At 44.1% G+C, this 18366-nt stretch overlaps 1 protein-coding gene and 1 non-coding gene across 3 annotated transcripts in view; one reads left to right on the top strand and one right to left on the bottom strand.

Annotated features, from left to right (window-relative positions):
• Positions 1-1188: 1188 nt before the first annotated feature.
• Positions 1189-18366, bottom strand: part of RABL3 (RAB, member of RAS oncogene family like 3) — a 36587-nt gene continuing 19409 nt past the window's right edge. For both annotated transcript variants that reach the window (XM_005292694.4, XM_065586935.1), the window contains exons 4-8: positions 16155-16269; positions 14435-14585; positions 11875-11946; positions 7517-7555; positions 1189-1517 (exon numbers count right to left, since the gene is read on the bottom strand). In XM_005292694.4, coding sequence (XP_005292751.1) covers positions 1452-1517; positions 7517-7555; positions 11875-11946; positions 14435-14585; positions 16155-16269 — 443 coding nt within the window. In that variant the 3' untranslated portion in view covers positions 1189-1451. The remainder of the gene's footprint in view (positions 1518-7516; positions 7556-11874; positions 11947-14434; positions 14586-16154; positions 16270-18366) is intronic.
• Positions 17602-17674, top strand: TRNAK-UUU (transfer RNA lysine (anticodon UUU)). Its single transcript has one exon. It is a non-coding gene; the product is annotated as a tRNA-Lys (tRNA).

Here is an 18366-nt window from a genome sequence, read left to right as displayed (position 1 = left end):
AAGTAAAAAGTGTTCATATTTTTACTTTTCATAAGTTAGGTCTGGTGATCCTATCTGTCATTCCTGCTTTGCTAGCAATAGGCAGCACTCAGTTACCACCAATCAACAGCCAGAGAAGAGCTGCATGCAGATGTAATGTGGAGAACTCAGCCTACTGTCCATTTCACACCAATATTTTACTTTCCTCTACCGTCATTTATTATTAATTTGTATTTATATTTAACACTAGCTCTTAGTCAGCCTCTAGCCCAGGCTAAACCATTATAAGGTTACTGTGAGAGAGAGGAAAGGAAAGCATATAATACTAGAGCTTTGGGATGCCCATTTAATTACCTCAAACACTTTTTCTTTTCTCCCAATACAATAAAACATTATATTTAAGAGTACAGAACCTGCTGTAATAGGTCAGACCAGTGGTTCATTTTGTCTAATGTCTTATCTTCAGCAATGACTAATGACAGATGCTTCAGAGGAATTATTTTCTCATATGAGAATTTTCTTTCTAACCCCCAAAACTTCATGGTTAGGTCCAATCCTTAAGCGTAATTTTCCACCCACTCTATTCTAACTGTGGATGTTTTTATGATTTATATTTTGGTCTTATCCACTAAGCTTATGGTCTCAAATATAGATTGTCAGATTGAGTTCCACATGCACATTTAAAAAATATACTTCCTTTCATGAATTTTAAGTTTCTTGCCTTTTAATGTAATTAAATGTCCCCTTGTTCTGGTATTATGAGAAAAAAATAAATAGGAGTACCTGATTTACTTTCTCTGTACTCTCTAAACTACAAATACCAAACTAAACAGCAATATAAACACCATTCTCTCTTCATGGGGAATTTTTTTTCAGGCTTCTAATAATTTTCAGAACCTGTCTCTGAACAACCTCTATTTCTGTTATGCCCCTATGGGGTGACGCAGAACTGAGAGTTCCAGTTGAGGCTATACCACTGATTTATATGATGGCTTTCTACTGTTTTCCATCCTATTACTTATACAATCTAATATTTTGCTTGCTTGTTTTGCTTTATGTTAGTGTAAATGAGACGCCTGTTCAGTGTTCCTTTGCTGCTAGTGGTAAAATTAGTATAATTCACTGAAGAGTGTTCATAAATGTTCCAAGATGGGGGGCGGGGAGAGTTACACATGCATGCTGTGAATGAGAATGTTTCCTACAACAGCGTGGGAAACACAGAATTTATTGCACCAATTCAAAAAGATCCAGTATTTCCACAAGGTTCTTAAGCCTAGGAGAGAGTTTGGACCCCAAAACAGATTTGGGGGATTCTTCCTTGTGCCTTCATCAGCACTGGTAGCTTCCATAGTCCTGTTGGCCAAAGCCTGGCATGAGGATCGTTGCCTTTAAGAGTCCAACAGGGATAGGAATGTTGCTGCAAACGGAGAGAAAACTCATCTTCCATTCAGTCTCTGGACAGTGAGCAGTGTTCAGTCATAATGAAGGCTCTTCAGTGTACCACCTCCAAATCTTTTTCTATCAGAAAAGCCAGGAATCTGTAGATAGGGAAGATAAGTCACCATGTCAGAACCAGCAAGAATTCCTTCCAGGCCACATTAACACGCATGTTACCAAGTTGACAACATTACCTCCTTCCCATCCCACGCTTCCTTCTCAGTCAGGACAGACCTAGTGCTTCAGCATGCTCCTAAGATGTACCATCTTTTGAATGAAATGTAAAAGTGAGGTCCTGACCACTTGCCTTATAGATCTTCTGGGGCTTTATGTAAGACTTGCAGTGTGAGCACTATTGTCCTAGCCAAATTCCACCTTGGTTTATTACACTGTTCCTCGCTAAATCCTTCTGCAATTTCAATTGTATTTAAGAGTCTTTGTTTCCTTTTCTAAACTGTTGTACACCATTACTGTGCTGTACTAAACAGCTGCTGTGTTCTGCCCCAGAGTTGGCTGCAGTTTTGCAGTAATTGACGTAACAACCTTTATCAAGTTGTGAAGCTCTGCGAAATCCATCAGAATGAAAAAAGAAGAACAGGAGGACTTGTGGCACCTTAGAGACTAACAAATTTATTAGAGCATAAGCTTTCGTGGACTACAGCCCACTTCTTCGGATGCATATAGAATGGAACATATATTGAGGAGATATATATACACACATACAGAGAGCATAAACAGGTGGGAGTTGTCTTACCACCTCTGAGAGGCCAATTAATTAAGAGAAAAAAAACTTTTGAAGTGATAATCAAGCTAGCCTAGTACAGACAGACAGATAGATAACAAGTGTGAGAATACTTACAAGGGGAGACAGATTCAATGTCTGTAATGGCTCAGCCATTCCCAGTCCTTATTCAAACCGGAGTTGATTGTGTCTAGTTTGCATATCAATTCTAGCTCAGCAGTTTCTCGTTGGAGTCTGTTTTTGAAGTTTTTCTGTTGTAATATAGCCACCCGCAGGTCTGTCACTGAATGACCAGACAGGTTAAAGTGTTCTCCCACTGTTTTTTGAGTATTTTGATTCCTGATGTCAGATTTGTGTCCATTAATTCTTTTGCGTAGAGACTGTCCGGTTTGGCCAATGTACATGGCAGAGGGGCATTGCTGGCACATGATGGCATATATCACATTGGTAGATGTGCAGGTGAACGAGCCCCTGATGGTATGGCTGATGTGATTAGGTCCTATGATGATGTCACTGGAATAGATATGTGGACAGAGTTGACATCGGGGTTTGTTACAAGGATAGGTTCCTGGGTTAGTGGTTTCGTTCAGTGTTGTGTGGTTGCTGGTGAGTATTTGCTTTAGGTTGGGGGGTTGTCTGTAAGCGAGGACAGGTCTGTCTCCCAAGATCTGTGAGAGTAAAGGATCATCTTTCAGGATAGGTTGTAGATCTCTGATGATGCGCTGGAGAGGTTTTAGTTGGGGGCTGAAGGTGACAGCTAGTGGTGTTCTGTTATTTTCTTTGTTGGGCCTGTCTTGTAGGAGGTGACTTCTGGGTACTCGTCTGGCTCTGTCAATCTGTTTTTTCACTTCAGCAGGTGGGTATTGTAGTTTTAAGAATGCTTGATAGAGATCTTGTAGGTGCTTGTCTCTATCCGAGGGATTGGAGCAAATGCGGTTATATCTTAGCTAAGATCCCTCGGATAGAGACAAGCACCTACAAGATCTCTATCAAGCATTCTTAAAACTACAATACCCACCTGCTGAAGTGAAAAAACAGATTGACAGAGCCAGACGAGTACCCAGAAGGCACCTCCTACAAGACAGGCCCAACAAAGAAAATAACAGAACACCACTAGCTGTCACCTTCAGCCCCCAACTAAAACCTCTCCAGCGCATCATCAGAGATCTACAACCTATCCTGAAAGATGATCCTTTACTCTCACAGATCTTGGGAGACAGACCTGTCCTCGCTTACAGACAACCCCCCAACCTAAAGCAAATACTCACCAGCAACCACACAACACTGAACGAAACCACTAACCCAGGAACCTATCCTTGTAACAAACCCCGATGTCAACTCTGTCCACATATCTATTCCAGTGACATCATCATAGGACCTAATCACATCAGCCATACCATCAGGGGCTCGTTCACCTGCACATCTACCAATGTGATATATGCCATCATGTGCCAGCAATGCCCCTCTGCCATGTACATTGGCCAAACCGGACAGTCTCTACGCAAAAGAATTAATGGACACAAATCTGACATCAGGAATCAAAATACTCAAAAACCAGTGGGAGAACACTTTAACCTGTCTGGTCATTCAGTGACAGACCTGCGGGTGGCTATATTACAACAGAAAAACTTCAAAAACAGACTCCAACGAGAAACTGCTGAGCTAGAATTGATATGCAAACTAGACACAATCAACTCCGGTTTGAATAAGGACTGGGAATGGCTGAGCCATTACAGACATTGAATCTGTCTCCCCTTGTAAGTATTCTCACACTTGTTATCTGTCTGTCTGTACTAGGCTAGCTTGATTATCACTTCAAAAGTTTTTTTTCTCTTAATTAATTGGCCTCTCAGAGGTGGTAAGACAACTCCCACCTGTTTATGCTCTCTGTATGTGTGTATATATATCTCCTCAATATATGTTCCATTCTATATGCATCCGAAGAAGTGGGCTGTAGTCCACGAAAGCTTATGCTCTAATAAATTTGTTAGTCTCTAAGGTGCCACAAGTCCTCCTGTTCTTCTTTTTGCGGATACAGACTAACACGGCTGCTACTCTGAAACCTTTCAGAATGAAAAAAGCTGCAGTAAGGTATCGGCACTCATTTTTCTGCTGTACATGTGCAGAAAGTGCTTGTGCAGCTAGTGCTTACACTGTGAGAATCAGTGCTTACAAAGAAAGTCTATTCAAAACCACCACAAGCTTCCTTGCTTAATGGGATTTCAAACAGATTTACACTGCAGAGTGCCTACAAACACACACAATCCCACAACAGAAAGGGGTCCATGGTTCTTTAATCCTGTACTACATAGCTGTCCTCGTGGCAGCATCTCATGTAGCTGTCCACAAGATTATGGTTTAGGAGTCAGCTCATCCCTCCATCTACACATGGGCAGAGTTGAGGTGCTCACCCAACAGACATGCAGCCTTTCTCACTGCTCTGTCACAATAACCCCGGACAATCAACCTACTGTATAAAAGCAGCATCAAAATATACGGTGGTGCCCAATCAAGAAAAATATCAGAACTGGCCAAAAGCAGTACATCTGAAAACATGGGGTGGGGGGCAAGCTAATGTAGACTTCACAATAAAACAGCCTGCTGGAGTTATACCCTACAGTGGTAGACTGTATCCTGGTTTACACTAGGGAATTAGGTCAGTATAATTATGTTGCTTGGGCAACACAGTTAAAGCGACCTTACTCCTAGTGTAGACAGCGCTAAACTGACAGGAGAATTGTCCCATTGACCTAGCTACTGCTTCCTGGGGAGATGGATTGCCTATGCCGATGGAAGAACCTACCATAGGTAGCATCTTCACTGAAGTGCTACTGCCATACAGCTGTAACAGTCCAGCTGTGCCACTGAACCATTCAAGTGTAGGCAAGCCCTGAGAAAGCCACAGATTTTAGCAGAAATGTCAATTCACCAGAGAAGTACAAGACTTAGGGCCTTTCAACTCAAAGTGCTTCACAAACTTACAGTGATAGACAAAGTGGATGCATAGGGATCACTTTGCCCATCACTAAAATGCAGTCAGCTCTGGAGTGAAACTAGGCAACTCTATACAACAGTTAAGAATAGCATATCCAATTAAAATTACAATGGGAAGCCATAGAGGCAAAATTATTAGAGTTCAAATGTAGAAGCACCCCAGGGCTACAAATCAAACTTTTGTCAAAAGTGCTATGGACTCCTTAAAACTGAGGTCTACCTCACTTGTGGTTATTATATCTCAACTAAAAGATAGCACAGCATCCCAGCACTACACTCGGGTGTTAGTCCACTATCGACTCGGAAGGCAGAATGCAGCAATTAGAATCAACAGCACATTTCCTAGAGCGTCCTCTGTGTTTTGTGGAGGTTTCCCCACCAACGCCGGGTTGGTCTGACCACATTCTGAGATCTGACTGATGCTATGGCTGCAAGCTAAAGGCAAGATGCATATGCTGAGACATGATTTAAAAAACCCCACAACATACGTTTAGGGTCTATTCTTCCATCCATGCTTAGGAGAGTTTTACCATGTAAATTCCTCAAAGCATGAGTGGGAAGAACAGATCCCACTGCAGAATATTATGAAGCCCATTTATTATATGTACAAGAAGCAGATCATTTCAAACATAACACTTGGGGGTGTACTGAAGCTCTTAAGTCCTTGTTGGGTTTGTTTCTCTACAATATGTATGTTGACTTGTTTAAGCTTCTGCACTGTCAACAAGGGAGCAGATCAGAGTAGTTGGCAGTGGGCTGTAGTCTTTGGCCCTTGGCCATAAAGAAAAGAAAGTTAATCCTTGGTTAGCCACTAAAACCTATCATACACAATAATGTAATCTTGCATCATGGCTTTAAAACAAAAAACAAACAAAAACAGGCTCCTGCATTAAGCTATTATCATCAAGGAACAGAGATTCTCTTTTACCAGAGGAAAAAAGCCTTCCAGGATGAAATAGGAGAAAACAGATTTGGTTTAAAAAATTCAGATAAAAAATTCTCATGAAAAACTGAAATAATACACTTCCGGCTTTCATTTTCACTTTTTCTCCCTCCCTAAAACGAAGAAAGCACTGTACAGTTTTTTAATATACACGTTTTTCCATGATGTTTGTTACTATAACATGCAACCATTTCACTAACGTAAATGAATTAAACCTCAGTATACTTCATAGGCGCCAACTCCATAGGTGCTCCGGGGCTGAAGCACCCACGGGAAAAATATGGTGGGTTGTCAGCACCCACCAACAGACCCCCCTATCAGCTCCCCCCACCCCCCAGCGCCTCCTGCCCGCTGGCAGGCCCCACCGATCAACACCACCCCCTCCCTCCCAGCACCTACCGCGGATCAGCTGTTTTACAGCGTCAGGAGGCACTGGGGAGTGGGGGGGTGTGAGTGAGGGGGCAGCGCGCTCGTGGGAGAGGGCGGAACTGGGTGGGGAAGAGGCAGGGCGGGAAGAAGCAGGGCAGAGGTGAAGCATTGCAGGAAGGGGTGGAGTGGGGGCAAGGCCTGGGTGGAGCCAGGGAGATTAGAAATTTAGCGCCTATGCTACACTTCTCTGAGGTAGGTCAGTCCTGGGTTGTATTCTCAGCTCAGCCACTAGTCTACTAGGTGACAAGTCACTCTCATAGGTGCTTCCGTCTCCCCAGCTGTAAAATGGGGATAATGATACTACCCTGCTTTGTAATCAACTGATAGAAAGTGCTACATAAGAGCAAGGTATTATTATTCCCCCTCATTTTACAGATGGAAACACTGTGAGGCTCAGAAGGATGAAGTGACTTGTCCTAGGTGGGAGAGTCCAGGTCCCAGATTCTACTTAGTGCTTCCAAAACCCTTTTTTTTTATTAATTAGTTAAGAGTTCAGGGTCCAACTAAGCTGGTACCATACTGGCACTTCTTTATTAGTTCCACCAGCTGCAGCAGAAATTATCATTAAAAAATGTACATTGTTAGCCCTGGTTGTTAAGAAAACTTTTTGATTGTGATTCAAAATGGTGCCATGTGTTTCTGCAGAAAACAGCCTGAAACAACTGCTCTGAGAGAGTTGCTAACTGAGCCCTCTTTCATCTCAATTTCATCTGATTCCCAGTGGTGGCAATTTAAATGTCAATATTGTTAGTTATTTCACTGCTTATCATTTTATAGCCAAAACATCCAGATTGTGGGTGAAGCTTGTAAAAACTTGCACTATCTTTCCCATGCCTCCAACTACCGATCATCACTAGTATTTGAATCACAATCTCCTATGTCTGGGCAACCAGGAGCCCATATTTTAAGGTCAGGGCCTTGTCAGCCAACAAAACCCACAGGTAGCATTGTACCAAAAAAAAAAAAAATTCCACTGGGAAAAATCCACAGACCTGATTACCGTCTCGTGACAAGTATCTCTTCTCTATGACCTGGGGGATGCAATGAGAGAAAGAATTTAGCAGGTGTGGCATGTACATACCATCATAATGCGATTAACACTTTAAAGACATCAACAGTTGGGATACTCCATTCTCAAATGACAAATCCTGACTCCAGACTGCCTGTGCTGAAGGATGCTGTGGAAGCAGTACCCTCACTACACGGGGCAAGAAGGAGCAGCTCATATTGCTCTACTGCAAATCCCTATCCCCTCCCCCTCCCTCAAAAAAAAAATCCTGGCCAAATTCTGGTGTTTGTACGAGAAAGGTGATCCCCTGACTCCCCATTGCCATCTCCATCCCCTCCCCAGGGAGCACTAAGTGGCTTGACCAAAGCATTCCCACTTCCAATTTGGCTATTTCCAGATTTACCCTGATGTTTTTTCTCTGGGGACGATGGGTGGGAAATAAAGCACTAAGTTTTATTCCCCCAGGTTTGTTTTAACCAGGAATAGCAGTGTTGGGCATCTATATTTAGCACTCACTTCAGTGCTAGCAAAGGGCACTGCACACCCACCAACCTGCACAGGGACAATGGATATTTGCTAGTGCGCTACAACACTTTAAATTTTAGTCCAGTTTCATTGTTCTAAGCAGATACCATGATCAATGTTTCACACAGAACTGTTCTCAGGAAATCTCCAACACTGAAGAATAGCTACTCAATCCCCTTCCCCACCTAGAGATTACAGAATTACAATCCCAGAAGTAATCAAATCTCAAGACATCAATTGCGAAGTAAATGAATGAGGAAAAAGACAGAGATGAACATTAAGGCTGGGGAAAAGTCACAGGAGGCTGAAGAGGAGGCTGCGAAATCCAAAAAGTCACGAGCCAGCAAGCTGGGGCAAAGTCTCACCCAGAAGTGAGAGGAGTTTCAGTGACGGCAAACCATGTGTACACATGGTATATGATGCTAGGTTTTACCCCGATCTGACTGGTTTAAAAAAGGGGTTACAGACACTTATCCCTTTTATTCATCACTCTCTCTTCTAAGAGGAAGAGTGTTTCTACATCCTTGACGGAGATCCCCTGTATTGCCCTGATACACAGGCAATCCTCAGACTTGTGACACAGTTGGCTCCTGACAATTGCGTCATAAGTCGGAACCACAATCCACTCCATTGCAGGACCAAGCATCATAAAGTCGAAACCAACGTCGTAAGTCGAATCAGGATGTTAATTCAGAAACCTTATAAGTGCCATTCGTGGTAAATCGGACGTCATAAAGTTGAGAACTGCCTGTACAACACCCTGGGCTTCCAGCATCAAAGCCTCCATCCTTGAAGCTGAGAGCTGGACAAGAGTCCTTTCACAGTAAGCAATTATCGCTTTTGAATCAGCTGGAGGGTTATTTCAGAGCAACATCAGTTGCTCCCTTTTTCCACTTCACAGGCTACATGTAGAAATAGATTTCAAGGCCATAAAGAACCAATATTATCATCTAGTCTGAGCTCCTGTACAGCACATGCCATAGAACTTCCCCTACAAATACTTCCTAGAGCAGATCTTTTAGAAAAACATCCCATTTTGATTTAAAAATTGTCAGCAATGGAAAGTCTACCATGACCCTTGTAAGTTGTTCCAATGGTTAATTACCCTTAATGTTATATTTACACTTTATTTCCTGTCTGAATGTGCCTATCTGCAACTTCCAGCCAGTGGATTGTTATCCCTTTCTCTGCTAGACTGAAGAGCCCATTATTAAATATTTGCTCCCCATGTAGGTACTTATAGACTGTAATCAAGTCACACCTTAACCTTCTATTTGTTAAGCTAACTAAATCAAGCTCCTTGAGTCTATTACTGTAAGACATGTTTTCTAATCCTTTAATCATTCTCATATCTCTCTGAACTCTCTCCATCCTTCTTTGATTGTAGACACCAAAACAAGACACAGTATTCCAGCAGTGGTTGCACCAGAGCAAAATTCAGAGATAAAATAATCTCTCTACTCAATCTTGAGATTCCTGCTTATGCACCCAAGGATTTGGCCACAGCATTGCACTGGGAGCTCGTGTTCAGCTCTTTATCCACCATGACCCCAAATCTTTTTCAGAGTCACTGCTTCTCAGAACAGAGTTCCCCTCCTGTAATTATGGCCCGCAATGTTCCTTCTAATTTTTTACATCCACGTGTGGAATAAATTTTACGTGCACCAATATGGAGGTGATGTGTGGCAGGGGTGGGGCTGAGGGGTTCAGAGTGTGGGAGGGGGCTCAGGGCTGGGGCAGAGGGTTGGGTTACAGGGGGGTGAGGGCTCTGGCTGCAGGCTCTGAGGTGGGGCCGGGGATGAGGGGTTTGGGGTGTGGGAGGGGGCTCAGGGGTAGGACAGAGGGTTAGGGTGCCGGGGGGGGTGGTGTCAGAGCTCTGGCTGGGGGTGTGCACTCTGGGCTGAGGCTGGAGATGAGGGGTTTGGGATGCAGGCTGCCCCAGTGCTGGGCCAGGGGAGAGGCGCCTCTCCCTGGCTGCGGCAGCTCCAAGGCTGGAGCCGGGGGAGAGGCGCCTCTCCCCTCTCCAGTCTAGGCCCTTGTGGCTGCGCGCCTGCACGGCCCTTGATAGCTTGCTGTGCAACCGTGCAGATTAGAGGGAACTTAGGTGGCCTGTATTCTTTGTTCCTAAATATTTACATTTAGACCTCTAAAAATGAGGTGTTTGCTGGCACCCAGCTTACCAAGCCATCCAGATCATGATGTATCAGTGACCTACCTTCTTCGTTATTTACCACTCCCCCGATTTTTGCTGCTTCTGCAATGCTCCTGGCTCAAGGACCAAAAGGCCAGAATCAGACATCAAATCCAGACTCCAGCCCTCACACTCATTCTGTTTCCATGGGTGAATTTCAAGAAGCGGAGATGATTTGCGGGGTAGAACTAGCTAGGAGTCAGGCATTGTGCAGTAGGGACCGACAGAACATTTCCCATTCACCACTTAATTTTTTCATGTTCTGGGCTCCCCATATAACTCAGACAACAAAACTCAATAATGAGTTACACAACCTCTGCTGTCAGAGTCTTCAGTCTCATCTAAAACGTGACTTAGTTAAATTAAACTAACAAACTCTTTGGCAAGTCTGTAATGCAGACCAGTATTAGACTGAAAAGCTTTTCAGGGCAGTGAGTGTCTTTGTTATATGTTACTCCTGGGGGAATTCTGTGCCAAAAAATTAAAAATTCTACACACAATATTTTAAAATTCTGCAAATTTTATTTGTCAAAATAACACTACATAATTACACCAATTTCAATTATTTTTGTAATTTATTTCAAAATACCATCACCAGGTATGTCTGTAACAATACAGACACACACAAAAATTCCCCCCAAAGTAGAGAGTTAAAGAAACCCCTATGACAACCCACTTCCTGTTTCTCTGCTCCCTCCCCCCAAAGCCCAGCCAGGGGGCCAGACACCCACAACCCCTCCCGCACAGAGCCCAGCCATGGCCCGCCCCAGCCCAGACACCTACCCTACCACCCACCCCTCAGAGCCCAGGGATCCAGAAGGAGAAACAGCCTGATGCTCAGTCCCAGGTTTGTGTGGAGTTTCCTGTGCGCTGCCGTCTCCTTCCCTTAGGGCATGCGGGGAACTGCAGCTGCTAAGAACTCTCTACTCTCTCCCTTTCCCCCACAGGGTTTTCTATGTGCAAGCTGGGCTCTGCCAGGTCCAGCAGCCCCTAGTGGCGGCCAGCAGCACAGCAGCCCATTTCTTTGGGGGAAAGGAAAATCTGCGCAAAAAACAATTTCTGCAAAATTCTGCATCGCGCAGTGGTGCAGAATTCCCCCAGGAGTAATGTGTGTGTATAGCACCTAGCACAACACCTAGCCCTGGTCCATAGGCTCCAAAGAGCTATTGTAATACAAATAGTAATAATTAATTAATTAATTAATTAATTAAGAAGAAGAACAGGAGTACTTGTGGCACCTTAGAGACTAACAAATTTATTAGAGCATAAGCTTTCGTGGACTACAGCCCACTTCTTCGGATGCATCCGAAGAAGTGGGCTGTAATCCACGAAAGCTTATGCTCTAATAAATTTGTTAGTCTCTAAGGTGCCACAAGTACTCCTGTTCTTCTTTTTGCGGATACAGACTAACACGGCTGTTACTCTGAAACCTGTAATTATTTAAGGGAGATTAGTCCGAGAACCACCCAAAGCCATTTTCACTTGCAATTTCACACAGGATTTGAACCCAGCTCTCAAGAAGTGGCAAGTGAGAGCAGGCGCCCAACTATGCCGTTAGCTCTCAGTATACAGACAGGGTTAATTACATAAAACAAAAACAACAAATGTAATTGAATTTGCATCACCTTATCAAAAAACCTGCTGAGCTTGACAGCATTGGATGAGCCTGCAGCCAGATAGCGGGGATTGGTGCAGTCCTGGAACACACAAAAGGCAACTCACAATTAGGAACCATGTTATGCAACATTCTTTAAGGAGCAGGAAAGCTACTGAAAATAACCAGGTACTCAGCACAACTCTTCATCTTAAACAAAATGTTTTCTCAAGATGCTTGATTTCTATAGAATGCAATGACAGGCCATATCGGTGTCACTTTAAGAACGGATAACCTAGTAAGACGTGGCTTGGTTTTCAACCATTTACAACAGCTGAAATATTTGGTTTTGCTGCAGTTAGTCAACCAGCAGAGGGAATACAAGGAAATCAACAAGCCCTCTTCCCAGAAACATGCAGACATGACCATTAAAGCAAACAAGGCAAACCCATACTGACTTCTGTTCCAAAGCCATTTGGAAGGATGGGGGGGACAGGGGGAAAGAGGAGGTATCAGTGACTTCCAAATGGAAGAGGACAAAACTGATTGGGAAATGATTAAAAATCAAAAGTTTCAGTCTTTTAAATAGGGTTCTACTCACAAGAGGTAGCTTCACGCCATTCCCAAAACTCTGTGTTAAAGGGAACTTTAGAAGACCCACTTCAAATGCAAAATCTAAACTAAGCGGTTTATAACAAGCAACAGCCTAACATTTTTTAAAGGCACGAGAACAGAAACTGGAGGTCTGTTAACAGTACAGCAAGAGGTGTCCTCCACAGCAGTGGTTCCCAACCACTAGCACTGGGGCTCAAGCTCTAACTCCTGGCACTCTAGTCTCTCCTCCCTCCCTTTATGTTGAGTTGCTATACTAGGCCTCAGAACACTACTGTTACCCACTTCCCATTTGACTGCATGTACTCCTATAATAAAACATGGTCTCCTTGTTCTAGGGTTTAGGGCAGCTCAAGCTCATTTGCAGGTTGAAATACACACAACTGAATGGGTGATTGTGGGCACAGCTCATGTCATAGTCTGAAGTGGCCTGAGTAGGCCATGAACCATTTGTTTACAAGCTCTGCAGAATGATGTGGTTAGGGTAGCTCCTAGGATGTTGTGCTGAGGAACCAATCAGCTGATAATTCACAGCAGCAGCAGCATTGTAAGAATATTATGAAAGTATCGAGGGTGCCTAGTAATCAGTAGAAACAAGGAGGCCTTCTTGTTGAGGAAGTCTATGGGAAAGACTTTTTCCTGGCAGTGGCTGCAACTTCCAGAAGGAACAATTTAATGGTAATGAGAACAGCTCAATCTCAGACCAACTAATGATTTTCCTCACATTAAAATGCAGAAATCATCAATGTGACTGGTGAGACAGAAATCCAGATTCCCTGTTTGTACCAGTACAATTGGAGTGCCTCACACCATAAAGTTTACAGACAAAGGAAGTCACTCTGGATGTTATTCTCTTCAAAACCCAAGAGGCACAGGGAAGCAAATACATCAGAGCAGCTTTCTATTCCATGAAAGGCCTTGGCTACACTCGTGGATTTACAGCGCTGCCGTGGCAGCGCTGTGAACTGTGAGTGTAGTCGCGCCGCCAGCACTGTGAGAGCTCTCTCGCAGCGCTGCAAGTACTCCACCTTTCCGAGGGGAATAGCGTGCAGCGCTGCAGGCGCTGATTACACTGGCGCTTTACAGCGCTGCACTCGCTGCGCTCAGGGGGGGGTGTTTTTTCACACCCCTGAGCGCAGCAAGTGCAGCGCTGTGAATTGCCAGTGTAGCCAAGGCCTTAGAGAAGTAGTCCTCAGTGCTAAATACAAGACAAATGATTTTTGATACTGATCAGCCACTAATGAGATTGGGAAATCCACAAAGAAATAAATCAGCCAGAATTTCCTGTAGAGTCCTGAAGCATCAGCTTTGTAAACATGAACTAGAATTTGACACTTGCCTATTAAAAGAGCTGACAAAAAAAAAATCTTTAAAAGAAAATTAAGTGAGCTGGTGCTAAGGAAAGGTGTTGGTTTTACAGCCCTGGAGACTGAAACCCTCTGTTCCCACAAAAGATACAGAAGAGGAAGCTGTCCCCATAGTGTCCTAGTGATGTGTCTCAATCTTGAACTAAAGACTCATCTCAAATCATTAAGAGGGAAGTCCAATCTCCAAAGCTGGGAAGCAGGCTGAAAACTTCAATACTATATCTGCATTCCCCAGACTTAACTTCAGCCAACCATTTTACATCCAGCCACTGATTTTGCCCAGGAAATGGTATAGATATAAATGGGTGTAGTCTGTATTTGCTCAAAAGAAAAGTCAGTGGCAGAACCGAGAACAGGACTCCCAATCCCCTAACCTCTAGGCCATCCTGCTGACTTCTCACAACCATCTCCTTTCTATAACTGAAAGACAGCTACTATTTCTTCATGGTGCTAGCAAGGGGTATGACTAACCATCACTGTAAAGTGACCTCAGTGTGACTGACTAGGCAATCACCAGTAGCCTAGTTTCTGTAATTGGGATCTCATAGTTCTCTTTGCCGGAAAACATCATGCACAGTTAAAGAAAAACAAACTTCTGGCAAAAATACTAACCAGATTAATCTCTTCTGCATTGAAATCCTCAGCTAGGAAAGCTGTTCTGGTCAAAACTTCATTGCGCTTAGTCTCTGGGATCTGGTCCAATTTGGTTCCTATCACCAGCAGTGGAATCTGGTTATCAGCAAACTGTTCACGGTCATAGTCCCTGTGCAGTGAAAAACAGAATAATACAAACCTAGATGAGTGTGATAGCCTGTCAAGCCAGAAAAAGGGAACCATTGCCTGCCCTTTCCACTCTAGGTGGGCGGGAGATTCTTGGATACTGTGTTCTGACAGCCAAGCGTGTTTTGTGTCCGGGGCTTGGGGGAGGGCTTCTGCAGTTGATTCACACTGCCTGTTGGGAGCTTTAGGGTGGAAACAGATATGGAACTAGTAATTAGCACCTGAGACATGGGTTGGGGCTTCTGTTTGAAGAGGACAGGGTGGGAAGCAGCAGCTAAGAGATGAGCTGGATCACAATGCATGAGCTGGAGAAGAGCAGGAAGGAAATGGTAGCTGAGAGGCTGGTTGGGTCAAACTGCATATTCGAAAGGGAGAGGAGGAGAAGAAAGGAACCAGCAGCTGGGTTGGGTCAGGGCTCCAGTCTGGGAAAGGAAAAGGCAGAAGTAGCTAGTAGGCTGATGTGACCATGTTACAAATCAGAGAGAAAAGGAAAAAAAGGGAGGGTAAATGTGGATGCGATGCAGAATGCTGCTGCCCACGCACTCGCGGTATCGGAAGATACAATGCAGGGCTAGATGGATCATTGGTTTTACCCAGTATGGCCATTCTTATGTTCACACAAACAAAAGAATGATACCATATCACTCCCATCATTAGAGAACTACCCTGACTCCCCATTCATTTCAGGACCAATTCAAAACTCCTGCCGTAGTTTGAAAACTCTCCATTAATTTGTTTCAGCTGGCTTCACAGGCCTTTTCTCTGTCCCACCACGTAAACTAGTGAGACAGCCTTCTTCTTTGCAGCCACATGGAATGTGGATTTTGGAGGATACACCTCCACCCTGTGTTTTTAAAATAGCAGCTGTGTATCTGTCTGTGGGGCGCATATAATTGGGGTTCTGCTCCCCCCCCAATTCCATTGCTCTCACTCTCATTTGTGAGATTTTTCCAGGGTTTGAAAATCTTCCCCCTTATACCTGTAACAAGGAACAGGGGAAAACAGCAACAAATACCCAGTTAGGTGGTGCAGCACTGCTGAAAACATATTCTGTGAATAGATTTCTTTAGCAAGGCCCCGAAAAATCCTACTAAAGAAATCTGCAAGATTTAGTGAGTTTCATTACTCCTCACACAAAAAAAAGCCAGGTAGGACATGGAAACAGCCACATTTTCATGAGGATTCCTGCTAGATGGCCCTGAATGCCACAAAGCAGCCATGGAAGACGTTGAGGTAGCAGGAAATGTACCTGTCCCCACATAAGCCTTAACAGATAGGGAAAGAGAAATACAGAGACATGCTCCCCTGACCCCAGGCTACTCCCAGAAAACCCAAGGATCTAGCAGCAGTGGTTCTGGAGATGGAACAGCAGTACCATTTCTCTTCCACAGTTCCATAGCTCTTCTCAGCCTTCCCAAGTACAACCTCGCCTGAGAACTCTGCACTTGGTCAAACTTCCTGTGGATTTCAAGTGACCCTAGCAATAAGGGATGAAGAGTAATATGACAGCTGGAGTCATGTGTCTGATGCTGTGTGCATGTTGTACACTCACCCATTCGTCACCAGCACGCCAGTTGGAGCCACATCTCGGTTAAGTGCTTCCAATGACCATCGACACAAGTTCTGGGAGGACTTCTTGTTGGTTAAATCATGCACTAATATTATGCCTAAATAGAGAGTAAAGACAAGACATTCCTTAATCATAAGATATTCTCCTAACCTCACCTGTACAGGATTCACAGACCAAGTAGTTCTGGAACTGAGAGAGAAGAGAGCACCACATGGAGTCAGGCTGAAAACATTAGCAAGGAGGAACTGTTTGGTATTACTTTAAATTGTCTTGTCACTATGGAGACATGGTTAAATGTGTTGTAGTTAAATGTCACCTGAAGCAAGAGGGTGGAAGGATTGGTTTTGTGCCCCCTTTTTTTGCTTCTTAATGGTGTATAAAGTAGGGCTAAAAAAACCTCCACCCATTTTGTTTTAACGTTGGTTGTTTTTTTAAACTTTAAAAGTATCAGGATTGCCAATTTTTGTCTTGTCTTTTTCTTAGGCATTTGAGTTAAAAAGGCATAACAAAACCCACAGAGTTTTAACAATGTATCTAAAAATCCTCTTCCTTCACAATGAATTAGGTTGCAATTGTTTTACGGGCAAGGCTTGTAGCCCTGCCCATTATTAAGATTACCTGACAGTTTCCTTTATAAAATCTTGTTTTCAGTTGCTTATAACTTTGCCAAACTGTAACCATTTGGGCTGAATTTTTCCATGCTGGGTGTCTGTCTCAGGCTGAATGTAGAATAAATTTTGAATAGTTCAATCAATTTCAGTAATTTCCAAGAACAAGGCTAGGGGAAATATGTTGTTTTGCCTGTGTTAAAAATATCTGGTGAACTTTTCTTTGAGAAACTAGTGCCAGCATGCTTTGGAGCAGGGACTTGCCTTTTGTCATTCTTGTGAAAATCTGCCCAAAGCAGGCCATACTATAAGCCTTTGGAAAAAAAAAAAAAAAAAAAAACCCATAGTTTGCACATGCTCCACAAAGACTTCTTAAATGTTAGTAGCTAAATTCCCTGAAGATTTCATCCACACTGGGCATGCATAAGCCTAGGCGGAGCAGGACCGTTCCCCGTAATTGCAGCTCTGGACTGCTGCAAGCTGGGTCCAGGTCCGAGCACCAGAACTGTGAGCAGGTACCTGTCTCTCCTGGGATTTCAATGACCCTCCTGCTGGCCACAGGCAGCATGGAGGAGGAAGCTGCTTCATTTAAATGCACCGGGGATACAGGACAGACCTTCTGGGGAAGGGTGTGGGGGGAAGTAGATTGGGACTAGGAGCCTTGATGTAGGTGGAAACTGAGACTGGAGCGTGGTGGGGGGAAATGGAAACTGGGACTGAGTTCAGATGGGGGGAGACTAGGATTAGAAGCTAACGAGGAAAGGAACGGGGAGACAGAAGTTGGGGGGGGGGGAGGGAGAGAAAGAAACTAAGTTTGATGAGCCTGGCTAGCTCAGTTGGTAGATCATCAGACTTTTAATCTGAGGGTCCAGGGTTCAAGTTCCTGGTCAGGCTGAGGGGCCTTTCCCCCTGTGGTATCCTCTACAACTTCAGATAGTGTCTCCTCAGGACCCTACTTGACATTTGGGGAGGGGTAGTTCAGTGGTTTGAGCATTGGCCTGCTAAACCTAGGGTTGAGAGTTCAATCCTTGAGGGGACATTTAGGGAACTGGGGTTAAAAAAAAAAACTGTCTGGAGATTTGTCCTGCTTTGAGCAGAGGGTTGGACTAGATGATCTCCTGAGGTCCCTTCCAACCCCTGATATTCTATGATTGGATGAGGAACTGAAGGATGGGGGAAAAGACTGGAACTGGCTGGACAAGAAGTTGGGGAAACGGGGATACTGAGATTGGACAAGGAGCTGGGGAGGAAAGCTGGGACTGGGAGCCAGTGGGTACAGGGAATCTGCATGTGGGAGAGGAGGCAGTGAGACAGATCAGATGAAGAGGGAGAAATGGAACCTGCTTGGGGACAAGGAGCTGGGGTGTATGGTTAAGGTAACTGGGAATTGCTGGGCAAGAAATCGATGACTGGGAGCAAAGACTGGGACCATTCCTCTGCTGTCAGCAAATATCTGTGAAATCCACTGGCAAAGTATCCCATCCTCCTCTAGTGCTGGTCCACATAGAGGAGAATAACCTACTACTGCTATCAATTACTCCATTAGTTCAAGCGGCAGAACTCTGCAGTTGATCTAAAGGTTCCAA

The sequence above is a fragment of the Chrysemys picta genome, chromosome 1, assembly GCF_011386835.1.
Source record: "Chrysemys picta bellii isolate R12L10 chromosome 1, ASM1138683v2, whole genome shotgun sequence".
In the NCBI taxonomy this organism is placed as follows: Eukaryota; Metazoa; Chordata; order Testudines; family Emydidae; genus Chrysemys; species Chrysemys picta.
Note: the sequence above shows the minus strand (reverse complement) of the source record. Positions and strands in the feature narration are given on the sequence as shown.